This window comes from Sander lucioperca, chromosome 19, assembly GCF_008315115.2.
Source record: "Sander lucioperca isolate FBNREF2018 chromosome 19, SLUC_FBN_1.2, whole genome shotgun sequence".
NCBI classification, from domain to species: Eukaryota; Metazoa; Chordata; class Actinopteri; order Perciformes; family Percidae; genus Sander; species Sander lucioperca.
The window spans coordinates 15,257,671-15,272,670 of NC_050191.1; the positions used below are offsets into that span (position 1 = coordinate 15,257,671).

The window sequence follows — 15,000 nt, forward strand, 5'->3', positions numbered from 1 at the left end:
TGAAAAAGGAAATGTGGGAACATAGGCACGCTCCCGGTAACTTAAAGGGAAAGTCAGCTGATATTCTGTTCTGCCCTACATGCAGATGAATGTCTTCTGCTGGTAAAACTGCCGTTGGATGACTTGCTTCAAAAGGGTTGATAACCTGCAATGTTCCCTCTTTAGTGTTTAGCTTAGCACGGCGCCATAGCAACCATTAACAACACTGGCTCTAAACAGAACAGGCGGCTCGTTTGGAATACGATCATTTATTTTACCGAAATATAGTTCAGTGAAATGTGTTTCTGAAAACATTTTAAGCGAGAAATAGGCCGTGCAGTTGCTGAATCTGTCTTCATTTTCAGATCGACAAAGGTCAGTTTAAAAGATTTCCGTCAGATTTTGAGAGGCATCGAGCCGAGCCGGCCACTCCTCATTTGCATAAAGTTGGCTGGATTCAACTTTATGCAAATAAGGAGCCGGTGGCGTGATTCCCCACTTCTCCAAAGTCCCCGCGCCGCTACCAGTACAACAGTAGAGAGTAGTATGTAGAGAGACAGCAGTAGAGAGTAGTATGTAGAGAGACAGCAGTAGAGAGTAATATGTAGAGAGACAGCAGTAGAGAGTAGTATGTAGAGAGGCAACGGTAGAGAGTAGTATGTAGAGAGACAGCAGTAGAGAGTAGTATGTAGAGAGACAGCAGTAGAGAGTAGTATGTAGAGAGACAATGGTAGAGAGTAGTATGTAGAGAGAAAGCAGTAGAGAGTAGTATGTAGAGAGACAACAGACGAGAGTAGTATGTAGAGAGACAACAGTAGAGAGTAGTATGTAGAGAGACAGCAGTAGAGAGTAGTATATAGAGAGACAACAGTAGAGAGTAGTATGTAGAGAGACAACAGACGAGAGTAGTATGTAGAGAGACAGCAGTAGAGAGTAGTATGTAGAGAGACAGCAGTAGAGAGTAGTATGTAGAGAGACAACAGTAGAGAGTAGTATGTAGAGAGACAACAGTAGAGAGTAGTATGTAGAGAGACAGCAGTAGAGAGTAGTATGTAGAGAGACAGCAGTAGAGAGTAGTATGTAGAGAGACAATGGTAGAGAGTAGTATGTAGAGAGACAACAGACGAGAGTAGTATGTAGAGAGACAGCAGTAGAGAGTAGTATGTAGAGAGACAGCAGTAGAGAGTAGTATGTAGAGAGACAACAGTAGAGAGTAGTATGTAGAGAGACAACAGTAGAGAGTAGTATGTAGAGAGACAATGGTAGAGAGTAGTATGTAGAGAGACAGCAGTAGAGAGTAGTATGTAGAGAGACAACGGTAGAGAGTAGTATGTAGAGAGACAGCAGTAGAGAGACAACAGTAGAGAGTAGTATGTAGAGAGACAGCAGTAGAGAGTAGTATGTAGAGAGACAGCAGTAGAGAGTAGTATGTAGAGAGACAATGGTAGAGAGTAGTATGTAGAGAGACAGCAGTAGAGAGTAGTATGCAGAGAGACAACAGTAGAGAGTAGTATTTAGAGAGACAGCAGTAGAGAGTAGTATGTGGAGAGACAGCAGTAGAGAGTAGTATGTAGAGAGACAGCAGTAGAGAGACAACAGTAGAGAGTAGTATGTAGAGAGACAGCAGTAGAGAGTAGTATGTAGAGAGACAACGGTAGAGAGTAGTATGTAGAGAGACAGCAGTAGAGAGTAGTATGTAGAGAGACAACGGTAGAGAGTAGTATTTAGAGAGACAACAGTAGAGAGTAGTATGTAGAGAGACGGCAGTAGAGAGTAGTATGTAGAGAGACAGCAGTAGAGAGTAGTATTTAGAGAGACAGCAGTAGAGAGTAGTATGTGGAGAGACAACAGTAGAGAGTAGTATGTAGAGAGTAGTATGTAGAGAGACAACAGTATAGAGTAGTATGTAGAGAGACAGCAGTAGAGAGTAGTATTTAGAGAGACAGCAGTAGAGAGTAGTATGTGGAGAGACAACAGTAGAGAGTAGTATGTAGAGAGTAGTATGTAGAGAGACAACAGTATAGAGTAGTATGTAGAGAGACAGCAGTAGAGAGTAGTATTTAGAGAGACAGCAGTAGAGAGTAGTATGTGGAGAGACAACAGTAGAGAGTAGTATGTAGAGAGTAGTATGTAGAGAGACAACAGTATAGAGTAGTATGTAGAGAGACAGCAGTAGAGAGTAGTATGAAGAGAGTAGTATGTAGAGAGACAACAGTAGAGAGTAGTATGTAGAGAGACAACGGTAGAGAGTAGTATGTAGAGAGTAGTATGTAGAGAGACAACAATAGATAGTAGTATGTAGAGAGACAACAGTAGAGAGTAGTATGTAGAGAGACAACGGTAGAAAGTAGTATGTAGAGAGTAGTATGTAAAGAGACAACGGTAGAGAGTAGTATGTAGAGAGACAACAGTAGAGAGTAGTATGTGGAGAGACAGCAGTAGAGAGTAGTATGTAGAGAGACAACGGTAGAGAGTAGTATTTAGAGAGACAACAGTAGAGAGTAGTATGTAGAGAGACAGCAGTAGAGAGTAGTATGTAGAGAGACAGCAGTAGAGAGTAGTATTTAGAGAGACAGCAGTAGAGAGCAGTATGTGGAGAGACAACAGTAGAGAGTAGTATGTAGAGAGTAGTATGTAGAGAGACAACAGTATAGAGAAGTATGTAGAGAGACAGCAGTAGAGAGTAGTATGAAGAGAGTAGTATGTAGAGAGACAACAGTAGAGAGTAGTATGTAGAGAGTAGTATGTAGAGAGACAACGGTAGAGAGTAGTATGTAGAGAGTAGTATGTAGAGAGACAACAATAGATAGTAGTATGTAGAGAGACAACAGTAGAGAGTAGTATGTAGAGAGACAACGGTAAAAAGTAGTATGTAGAGAGTAGTATGTAAAGAGACAACGGTAGAGAGTAGTATGTAGAGAGACAACAGTAGAGAGTAGTATGTAGAGAGACAGCAGTAGAGAGTAATATGTAGAGAGACAGCAGTAGAGAGTAGTATGTAGAGAGGCAACGGTAGAGAGTAGTATGTAGAGAGACAGCAGTAGATAGTAGTATGTAGAGAGACAGCAGTAGAGAGTAGTATGTAGAGAGACAACGGTAGAGAGTAGTATGTAGAGAGACAGCAGTAGAGAGTAGTATGAAGAGAGTAGTATGTAGAGAGACAACAGTAGAGAGTAGTATGTAGAGAGTAGTATGTAGAGAGACAACGGTAGAGAGTAGTATGTAGAGAGTAGTATGTAGAGAGACAACAATAGATAGTAGTATGTAGAGAGACAACAGTAGAGAGTAGTATGTAGAGAGACAACGGTAAAAAGTAGTAAGTAGAGAGTAGTATGTAAAGAGACAACGGTAGAGAGTAGTATGTAGAGAGACAACAGTAGAGAGTAGTATGTAGAGAGACAGCAGTAGAGAGTAATATGTAGAGAGACAGCAGTAGAGAGTAGTATGTAGAGAGGCAACGGTAGAGAGTAGTATGTAGAGAGACAGCAGTAGATAGTAGTATGTAGAGAGACAGCAGTAGAGAGTAGTATGTAGAGAGACAACGGTAGAGAGTAGTATGTAGAGAGACAGCAGTAGAGAGTAGTATGTAGAGAGACAACGGTAGAGAGTAGTATGTAGAGAGACAGTGGTAGAGAGTAGTATGTAGAGAGACAGCAGTAGAGAGTAGTATGTAGAGAGACAACAGACGAGAGTAGTATGTAGAGAGACAGCAGTAGAGAGTAGTATGTAGAGAGACAGCAGTAGAGAGTAGTATATAGAGAGACAACAGTAGAGAGTAGTATGTAGAGAGACAACAGTAGAGAGTAGTATGTAGAGAGACAATGGTAGAGAGTAGTATGTAGAGAGACAGCAGTAGAGAGTAATATGTAGAGAGACAGCAGTAGAGAGTAGTATGTAGAGAGGCAACGGTAGAGAGTAGTATGTAGAGAGACAGCAGTAGATAGTAGTATGTAGAGAGACAGCAGTAGAGAGTAGTATGTAGAGAGACAACGGTAGAGAGTAGTATGTAGAGAGACAGCAGTAGAGAGACAACGGTAGAGAGTAGTATGTAGAGAGACAGCAGTAGAGAGACAACGGTAGAGAGTAGTATGTAGAGAGACAACAGACGAGAGTAGTATGTAGAGAGACAGCAGTAGAGAGTAGTATGTAGAGAGACAGCAGTAGAGAGTAGTATATAGAGAGACAACAGTAGAGAGTAGTATGTAGAGAGACAACAGTAGAGAGTAGTATGTAGAGAGACAATGGTAGAGAGTAGTATGTAGAGAGACAGCAGTAGAGAGTAGTATGCAGAGAGACAGCAGTAGAAAGTAGTATGTAGAGAGACAACGGTAGAGAGTAGTATGTAGAGAGACAGCAGTAGAGAGTAGTATGTAGAGAGACAACGGTAGAGAGTAGTATGTAGAGAGACAGCAGTAGAGAGTAGTATGTAGAGAGACAACGGTAGAGAGTAGTATGTAGAGAGACAACAGTAGAGAGTAGTATGTAGAGAGACAACAGTAGAGAGTAGTATTTAGAGAGACAGCAGTAGAGAGTAGTATGTGGAGAGACAGCAGTAGAGAGTAGTATGTAGAGAGACAGCAGTAGAGAGTAGTATGTAGAGAGATAACGGTAGAGAGTAGTATTTAGAGAGACAACAGTAGAGAGTAGTATGTAGAGAGACAACAGTAGAGAGTAGTATTTAGAGAGACAACAGTAGAGAGTAGTATGTAGAGAGACAACAGTAGAGAGTAGTATGTAGAGAGACAGCAGTAGAGAGTAGTATGTAGAGAGACAGCAGTAGAGAGTAGTATTTAGACAGACAGCAGTAGAGAGTAGTATGTGGAGAGACAACAGTAGAGAGTAGTAGAGAGTAGTATGTAGAGAGACAACAGTAGAGAGTAGTATGTAGAGAGACAACAGTAGAGAGTAGTATGTAGAGAGACAGCAGTAGAGAGTAGTATGAAGAGAGTAGTATGTAGAGAGACAACGGTAGAGAGTATGTAGAGTAGTTTGTAGAGAGACAACAGTAGAGAGTAGTATGTAGAGAGACAACAGTAGAGAGTAGTATGTAGAGAGACAGCAGTAGAGAGTAGTATGAAGAGAGTAGTATGTAGAGAGACAACGGTAGAGAGTAGTATGTAGAGAGTAGTTTGTAAAGAGACAACAGTAGAGAGTAGTATGTAGAGAGACAACAGTAGAGAGTAGTATGTAGAGAGACAGCAGTAGAGAGTAGTATGTAGAGAGACAACAGACGAGAGTAGTATGTAGAGAGACAGCAGTAGAGAGTAGTATGTAGAGAGACAACAGTAGAGAGTAGTACGTAGAGAGACAACAGTAGAGAGTAGTATGTAGAGAGACAACGGTAGAGAGTAGTATGTAGAGAGACAGCAGTAGAGAGTAATATGTAGAGAGACAGCAGTAGAGAGTAGTATGTAGAGAGACAACGGTAGAGAGTAGTATGTAGAGAGACAGCAGTAGAGAGTAGTATGTAGAGAGACAATGGTAGAGAGTAGTATGTAGAGAGACAACGGTAGAGAGTAGTATGTAGAGAGACAACAGTAGAGAGTAGTATGTAGAGAGACAACAGTAGAGAGTAGTATGTAGAGAGACAACGGTAGAGAGTAGTATGTAGAGAGACAACGGTAGAGAGTAGTATTTAGAGAGACAGCAGTAGAGAGTAGTATGTGGAGAGACAGCAGTAGAGAGTAGTATGTAGAGAGAAAGCAGTAGAGAGACAACAGTAGAGAGTAGTATGTAGAGAGACAGCAGTAGAGAGTAGTATGTAGAGAGACAGCAGTAGAGAGTAGTATGTGGAGAGACAACAGTAGAGAGTAGTATGTAGAGAGTAGTATGTAGAGAGACAACGGTAGAGAGTAGTATGTAGAGAGACAGCAGTAGAGAGTAGTATGTAGAGAGACAACAGTAGAGAGTAGTATGTAGAGAGTAGTATGTAGAGAGACAACAGTAGAGAGTAGTATGTAGAGAGACAGCAGTAGAGAGTAGTATGTAGAGAGTAGTATGTAGAGAGACAACAGTAGAGAGTAGTATGTAGAGAGTAGTATGTAGAGAGACAACAATAGATAGTAGTATGTAGAGAGACAACAGTAGAGTAGTATGTAGAGAGACAACGGTAGAAAGTAGTATGTAGAGAGTAGTATGTAAAGAGACAACGGTAGAGAGTAGTATGTAGAGAGACAACAGTAGAGAGTAGTATGTAGAGAGACAACAGTAGAGAGTAGTATGTAGAGAGACAGCAGTAGAGAGTAGTATTTAGAGAGACAGCAGTAGAGAGTAGTATGTAGAGAGACAACAGTAGAGAGTAGTATGTAGAGAGACAGCAGTAGAGAGTAGTATGTAGAGAGACAGCAGTAGAGAGTAGTATGTAGAGAGACAGCAGTAGAGAGTAGTATGTAGAGAGACAACAGTAGAGAGTAGCATGTAGAGAGACAGCAGTAGAGAGTAGTATGTAGAGTTAATTCCTAAAACCAGTTATGGCTTTTGGTTTTGTTGTGCCACCCCTATGAAACACTACTTGAGTTTTAAGGATGAATCGTGTAGTGAATGTGAGGTTTGTGTGGTATGCCTCTGTGTTTTGTGTCTTTGCAGATTTATGTACCTGCTGGAGCACGTTTTACTGTACGTTTTGCACTGAAAGTACTGCATTTCGTTGTACGTGTACAATGACAAAGACTATTCTATTCTAAACATTTCAGTTGGTTTTGGTTAAACATTAAGTGTCCACACGTGTGTTGGCCCTCAGGGGAACAGCAAGAGTCAGATTACAAGAAACCGTGAAAGTACGGAGTCCGAAAGCAGTTATTGAGACCACAGAGAGAGACTAAACAAGCAGGAGAGCATGACACGGCTCAGCGGCAGGCTGACGAAGCCTGTGATTAATGACGCTCCAGCTGTGGAGGTGTCTCCGCTGTAGACCCAGCCTCCCCTGTCTATCCTTCTCCTCCTCCTCCTCCTCCTCCTCCTGCAGTCCACTTCTCTCTCCATCTGTTACCATACAGCTGCAGACAGCTGTGCTCCCGACTGCTCACGTTATCCTCCCTCCCTCAGGATACCACTGTTACTTCATCTCTGCGCCTGGGTGGCACGTTTCTGGATCCAGTGGACGTTGTTTCGGTGTAAACTTTTCATCTTTTGTTCCTCCCCGAGCGTTGACTGGGAACTTCCGTACGCTCAGGTGTGCGTTGTGTGTGAGATTCAGCGGCTATTTCTTTCTGGAAGCTGCAAGGAGCCGGCACGATGGACTTACTCGCTTACTTTTGGCTATTCACCACGACTCTTGTGTTAATCCATCAGCATCAAGGTAGACCCCAGCTTCACTATCTTTCTTTGTGTACTTAGACTTAGAAAACTTGTAAGAATGATGTCCCCAAGAGGCACTTTGTTGTACAGAACAGGCACATTGACACATAATCCACAACACCAGACACCTACAGCACTATTTAACTATCTAACACATACACAGTTCAAAGAGGCAACATGCAGCCCGGTTCGTGTAAATGTCACGTTATTTATATATCGTTTTTTTTATTTATAATCGTTTTTCGATTAATAATCGTATGTTTTTGTTTTTAATGTTTTTTTGTAATCTATTTCAATGGGAAGCATATTTCGTGGTCACAACCATCCCGTTATTGTGGCGGGTCCCCAGTGGCCGTCTTCCGGCGTGTATGACGCGTCCTTTCCAGCCGTCTCCCGGCGTGTATGAGGCGTCCTTTCCAGCTGTTTCCCGGCGTGTATGAGGCGTCCTTTCCCCGTAGTCGCGGCCGTCTCCTGGCGTGTATGAGGTGTCCTTTCCAGCCGTCTCCCGGCGTGTATGAGGCGTCCTTTCCGGCCGTCTCCCGGCGTGTATGACGCGTCCTTTCCAGCCGTCTCCCGGCGTGTATGAGGCGTCCTTTCCGGCCGTCTCCCGGCGTGTATGAGGCGTCCTTTCCGGCCGTCTCCCGGTGTGTATGAGGCGTCCTTTCCGGCCGTCTCCCGGCGTGTATGAGGCGTCCTTTCCGGCCGTCTCCCGACGTGTATGAGGCGTCCTTTCCGGCCGTCTCCCGGCGTGTATGAGGCGTCCTTTCCGGCCGTCTCCCGGCGTGTATGAGGCGTCCTTTCCAGCCGTCTCCCGGCGTGTATGAGGCGTCCTTTCCCCGTAGTCGCGGCCGCCTCCCGGCATATGGGGCGTCCTTTTCGGCCGTCTCCCGGCGTGTATGAGGCGTCCTTTCCGGCCGTCTCCCGGCGTGTATGAGGCATCCTTTCCAGCCGTCTCCCGGCGTGTATGAGGCGTCCTTTCCCCGTAGTCACGGCAAAAAAAAGTGGCAAAAATTTCGGAAAAAGTGACAAAAACTTCGGAAAAAGTTACAAAAACTTCGGAAAAAGTGAAAAAAATTTCGGAAAAAGTTACAAAAACTTCGGAAAAAGTGACAAAAATTTCGGAAAAAGTGACAAACTTTAAAAAAGTTACAAAAACTTCTTAAAAAGTGACAAAAATTTCGGAAAAAGTGACGAAAACTTCGAAAAATGTGACAAACTTTGAAAAAAGTGACAAAAACTTCGGAAAAAGTTACAAAAACTTCGGTAAAAGTGACAAAAATTTCGGAAAAAGTTACAAAAACTTCGGAAAAAGTGACAAAAATTTCGGAAAAAGTGACAAACTTTGAAAAAAGTTACAAAAATTTCTTAAAAAGTGACAAAAATTTCGGAAAAAGTGACAAAAACTTCGGAAAAAGTGACAAAAATTTCGGAAAAAGTGACAAATCTTGAAAAAAGTGACAAAAATTTCAGAAAAAGTGACAAACTTTGAAAAATAGTAATTTCCCCTTGTGGTATTATGGTACAGTATACATTAAAACAGCGGGGGAATCGACCACTGTCAACAAAATGTTGAAAGAAAAGTTTTTATTAAAATGTTGACCCAGATAAACTAAAAGTTGTACGGTCGACGGGACGACAACGCGAGGGTGAAAGAAAAGAAGGTTTTCATTGTACAAGCTTGTGTACAATGAAATTTGCTGTGCATGTGCTGTATATGAATATATATATATATATATAAGTACACAAGTAATAAATACTCTCAACATACACTTGTGCACAGTCATCCCAGTCAATAGATATATGTATGCATCTTTAGCTGTCTCCCTCTGACAGATCAGATAGAGACTCTTAGGGTCCTATTTTAACCATCTGAGGTCACGGCGTGAAGCGCCTGGTGCAGGTGTGTTTAGGGCGTGTCCAAATCCACTTTTGCTAGTTTGACGGCAGAAAAAAGTGTCCGTGCGCCGGGTGCATGGTTCCAAAGGGTTGTACTTAGTGTCTTCATTAATCAGAGGGGTGTTTTGGGCGTAACATGCAATCAACCAATCAGAGATCATCTCCCATTCCCTTTAAAAGCCAGGCGCGTTTGGACCTTGGAGCATTGCTGTTATGATGGAGGATTTGCACCGTAATATTTTTATTTGTAATCTTCTGTATGTGTGTGTGCTGCTGTGCGTCCCTGTGTGTGTATGTGTGTGTGTGTGTGTGTGTGTGTGTGTGTGTGTGGTGTGCGTGCTGTGCACGAGCCTCCCTGTAAGACCAGCATGCCCAGAATGCACCTGAACACACCTCCCTGTAAGACCAGTGTGTGTGTGTGTGTGTGTGTGTGTGTGTGTCTGTCTTTGTGTTTGTCCCTCTCTCTCTCTCTGTGTCTGTCTTTGTGTGTGTGTGTGTGTGTGTGTGTGTGTGTGTGTCTCTCTCTCTCTGTGTCTCTGTGCGTGTGTCTTTGTCTGTGCGTGTGTGTGTGTGTGTGTGTCTTTGTTTGTGTGTGTGTGTGTGTGTGTCTTTGTTTGTGCGTGTGTGTGTGTGTGTGTGTGCGTGCGCGTGCGTGTGTGTGTGTCTGTCTGTACGTGCGTGCGTGTGTGTGTGTCTTTGTCTGTGCGTGCGTGTGTGTGTGTGTGTGTGTGTGTGTGTGTCTTTGTGCGTGCATGCGTGTGCGTGCGTGCGTGTGTGTGTCTTTGTGCATGCGTGCACGCGTGTGTGTGTGTGTGTGTCTTTGTGCGTGCATGCGTGTGCGTGCATGCGTGTGCGTGCGTGCGTGTGTGTCTTTGTGCGTGCGTGCACGTGTGTGTGTGTGTGTGCGTGCGTGTGTCTCCCGGGTCAGTCTGCTTTGCCTGTTTATAAACTATAGAAAAGTATAAAGTATCTCCCAACTGTGTGTTAAATCTTCTTAGCCAACTCATTACCACTATAGATTTACACTTGTTTACATGGACCTAATTTCTGAGCAACATTAGGAAAATGTATACATACGTTCTGAGTAAAATGAAGATAAAGTATGTGTTATTTTGGATTATAGCAGACTGGTAGTTGTCAAGTATTAGCCAGGATATCCCTCAGGTGTTTCTGTGTCAAAATCAACTGATGGCATCTCATTCGCAAACAACAGAGCCAACAAAAAGGACAAACCTATTGTACGAAGGGTTGTCTTGTATGGAGCCATGCATGTTATTTTTGGGCAGTTTGGTTGAAAGAAACCCATACTTCTGACATAGAGACTTTGAGGTCTTTCCTCTTAGTAAGTTGTCGTCGCTGTGGATCTCAGTGGTGGTTGAGTACGTTTGCATGTGTGCATCGACCTGCAACTTCGTGTTTTTCTGGGTCGAAATTTCAACATTTTGGTGTTCTTTTTCTACACTTTTTCTCGACATTTTTGTTGATTTTATTCCAATTTTTTTGTCACTTTTTTGGCGTTTTTTTAAATGATGTTTTAGTCCATTTTTTAACAAGTTTTTGTCACCTTTGGTGATGTTTTTTTTTTGGTCAGTTTTTCTGATTTTTTTGGTCACTTTTTTGGCATTCTTTTAATTATGTTTTAGTCCATTTTTTTCAATTTTTTTTTTGTCACTTTTTTGAACAAGTTTTTGTCACCTTTGCCGATGTTTTTGGTGTTTTTTGTGTTTCGATTTTTTTGGTCATTTTTTTGGCGTTTTTTTAATTATGTTTTTGTCCATTTTTTTAACAAGTTATTGGTCACTTTTTCGAACAAGTTTTTGTCACCTTCGTGGATGTTTTAAAAAAAAAATTTGTGTCACTTTTCCCGATATTTTTGGTCACTTTTTTTTCCATTTTTTTTCAATTTCTGGTCACTTTTTTTTTTCCAATTTTTGGTCACTTTTTTTTCCATTTTTGGTCACTTTTTTTCCAATTTTTGGTCACTTTTTTTTTTCCAATTCTTGGTCACTTTTTTCCATTTTTTTGGTCACTTTTTTTCCATTTTTTGGTCACTTTTTTTTTTCTTTTCAATTTTTGGTCACTTTTTTCCATTTTTTTGGTCACTTTTTTTCCCAATTTTTTGGTCACTTTTTTGGTCAAGTTTTTGTCACCTTTGTCGATATTTTTTTGGTCACTTTTGTCAGTGTTTTAAAAAAATGCATTTTTGCAGCTTTTTCCAACATCTGTCACTTTTTTCAACGTTCTTTTGTTTAGTTCTGATATAGAAAGTTTTTGTAAACTGTAAAATTTGCAAAATTTGACCCAAGGACAACAGGAGAGATAAACAAATAAGCAATGGTATAACCATTTAAAATCCGTAGCAGCTGCTTGGGGGAGTGGGGGGGCCCGGGGCAAGGCTGAGCTGCTGCACCTCATTAACACCCCATTTCCTGCCACTGGCTTTGTGCAGATATCATGATCCCATGAGGATAGATTCTTTAATCATCCCTGACGTTTCTTTCTTGGCCTTTCAGCGGGTCACAGGTGGGTTAAATAGTCCAACATCTGCCAGATTTGGATCGCAACAACATGTGGTGCAGACTTTCATGTTCCCCCTCGGGGTGAATTACATAAACTTTGGGGATCGTCTTGACTTTTTATCTTGCTTCATCATGGGAATCACGCATTTAAATGTATCCGACCCTTTGGTTTGTAACCAAATACCTGCAGAAGTAAAGACCTTCCCGTCAGCCTCAGCTGGACATTTTTGGTTAATAACCAAATTTAAGAAACTTGTTGAATCTTTAGCTTTACCAGGAGTGTTCCTGTTTAGATTCAGAATCTCTCTCTCTTTTAATTTATCTGATAATTTGGATTAAAACCAAATGTTTTTATCGTTTTTACTGACTGTGTGGTGGTGTGAGTTTGGTTAGAAGCAACTTTGAAAAACCTTGATTTTTTGACTGGAGTTTGGTTAGAAGCAACTTTGAAAAACCTTAATTTTTTGACTGGAGTTTGGTTAGAAGCAACTTTGAAAAACCTTAACTTTTTGACTGGAGTTTGGTTTGTAGCAGCTGTAAAACAACTTTGAAATCTTTCCTCTTAGTAAGTTGTCGTCGCTGTGGATCTCAGTGGTGGTTGAGTACGTTTATTTCTCTGCAGGGCTTGTTCCTTTAACCCTGGTGACGTCTTCTCATCGACCTGCACATTCGTGTTTTTCTGGGTTGAAATTTCAACATTCATGTCACTTTTTTGGCGTTTTTTTTAATTATGTTTTAGTCCATTTTTTAACAAGTTTTTGTCACCTTTGGCGATGTTTTTGATGCTTTTTTTGGTCAGTTTTTCTGATTTTTTTGGTCACTTTTTTGGTGTTTTTTTAATAATGTTTTTTTAATAATGTTTTTGTCCATTTTTTTCCAATTTTTTTGGTAACTTTTTTGAACAAATTTTTGTCACCTTTGCCGATGTTTTTTTGGTCAGTTTTTGGGCATTTTTTTTTAATTATGTTTTAGTCAATTTTTTAACAAGTTTTTGGTCACTTTTTTGAAATTTTTGTCACCTTTGGCTATGTTTTTAAAGGTTTTTTTGGTCAGTTTTTCTGATTTTTTTGGTCACTTTTTTGGTGTTTTTTTTAAAATGTTTTTTAATAATGTTTTAGTCCATTTGTTTTAAATTTTTTAGTCACTTTTTCGAGTACGTTTTTGTCACCTTTGGCGATGTTTTTGATGTTTTTGTGTCACTTTTCGAATTTTTGGTCCCTTGGTTTGGTTTGAAGCAACTTTTAAAAACCTTAATTTTTTGACTGGAGTTTGGTTAGAGACACTTCTTCCGATTTTTGTGTCACCTCTTCGAGTAAGTTCTTGTCACCTTTGCCGATGTTTTTGATGTTTTTTTTGTGTCACTTTTTCTGATTTTTTTGGTAACTTTTTTGAAAATTTTTTTTGTCACCTTTGCCGATGTTTTTTTGGTCACTTTTTTCAGCGTTTAAAAAAAAAAAAAAATGTATCGATTTTTTTCCTGCATTTTTGTAGCTTTTTTTCCAACATTTGTCACTTTTTTCAACTTTCTTTCAGATGTAGAAAGTTTTTGTAAACTGTAAAATTTGTAAAATTTGACCCAAGGACGACAGGAGAGATAAACAAATGAACAATCCCCTGAGGATAGATTCTTTAGATTCCTTTCAGCGGGTCACAGGTGGGTTAAATAGTTCAACATCTGCAAGATATGGATCGCAACAACATGTGGTGCAGACTTTCATGTTCCCCCTCGGGGTGAATTACATAAACTTTGGGGATCGTCTTGACTTTTTATCTTGCTTCATCATTGGAATCACGCATTTAAATGTATCCGACCCTTTGGTTTGTAACCAAATACCTGCAGAAGTAAAGACCTTCCCGTCAGCCTCAGCTGGACATTTTTGGTTAATAACCAAATTTTAGAAACTTGTTGAATCTTTAGCTTTACCAGGAGTGTTCCTGTTTAGATTCAGAATCTCTCTCTCTTTTAATTTATCTGATAATTTGGATTAAAACCAAATGTTTTTATCATTTTTACTGACTGGAGTTTGGTTAGAAGCAACTTTGAAAAACCTTAACTTTTTGACTGGAGTTTGGTTTGTAGCAGCTGTAAAACAACTTTGAAATCTTTCCTCTTAGTAAGTTGTCGTCGCTGTGGATCTCAGTGGTGGTTGAGTACGTTTGCATGTGTGCATCGACCTGCAACTTCGTGTTTTTCTGGGTCGAAATTTCAACATTTTGGTGTTCTTTTTCTACACTTTTTCTCGACATTTTTGTTGATTTTATTCCAATTTTTTTGTCACTTTTTTGGCGTTTTTTTAAATGATGTTTTAGTCCATTTTTTAACAAGTTTTTGTCACCTTTGGTGATGTTTTTTTTTTGGTCAGTTTTTCTGATTTTTTTGGTCACTTTTTTGGCATTCTTTTAATAATGTTTTAGTCCATTTTTTTTCAAATTTTTTTTTGTCACTTTTTTGAACAAGTTTTTGTCACCTTTGCCGATGTTTTTGGTGTTTTTTGTGTTTCGATTTTTTTGGTCATTTTTTTGGCGTTTTTTTAATTATGTTTTTGTCCATTTTTTTAACAAGTTATTGGTCACTTTTTCGAACAAGTTTTTGTCACCTTCGTGGATGTTTTAATAAAAAAATTTGTGTCACTTTTCCCGATATATCGGGATATCTCAGTGGTGGTTGAGTACGTTTATTTCTCTGCAGGGCTTGTTCCTTTAACCCTGGTGTTGTCTTCTCATCGACCTGCAAATTCGTGTTTTTCTGGGTCGAAATTTCAACATTCATGTCACTTTTAGTCCATTTTTTTCAAATTTTTTTGATAACTTTTTTGAACAAATTTTTGTCACCTTTGCCGATGTTTTTTTGGTCAGTTTTTGGGCGTTTTTTTTAAATTATGTTTTAGTCAATTTTTTAACAAGTTTTTGGTCAGTTTTTCGAAATTTTTGTCACCTTTGGCGATGTTTTTGAAGTTTTTTTTGGTCAGTTTTTCTGATTTTTTTGGTCACTTTTTTGGTGTTTTTTTAATAATGTTTTTTAATAATGTTTTAGTCCATTTTTTTCCAATTTTTTTGTCACTTTTTCGAGTACGTTTTTGTCACCTTTGGCGATGTTTTTGATGTTTTGTTGTGTCACTTTTCGATTTCTTGGTCCCTTGGTTTGGTTTGAAGCAACTTTTAAAACCCTCTGCTTTTTGACTGGAGTTTGGTTAGAAGCAACTTTTTCCAATTTTTGTGTCACCTTTTTGAACAAGTTCTTGTCACCTTTGCCGATGTTTTTTAAGTTTTTTTGTGTGACTTTTTCCGATATTTTTGCTCATTTTTTTTT

The 15,000-nt window shown here is 40.0% G+C and overlaps 1 protein-coding gene across 1 annotated transcript in view; it reads left to right on the forward strand.

Moving 5' to 3' along the window:
• Nucleotides 1–6,834: 6,834 nt before the first annotated feature.
• Nucleotides 6,835–15,000, forward strand: part of LOC118493910 — a 25,679-nt gene continuing 17,513 nt past the window's right edge. The window contains exon 1 of the mRNA XM_035995750.1: nt 6,835–7,276. Coding sequence (XP_035851643.1) covers nt 6,855–7,276 — 422 coding nt within the window. The 5' untranslated portion in view covers nt 6,835–6,854. The remainder of the gene's footprint in view (nt 7,277–15,000) is intronic.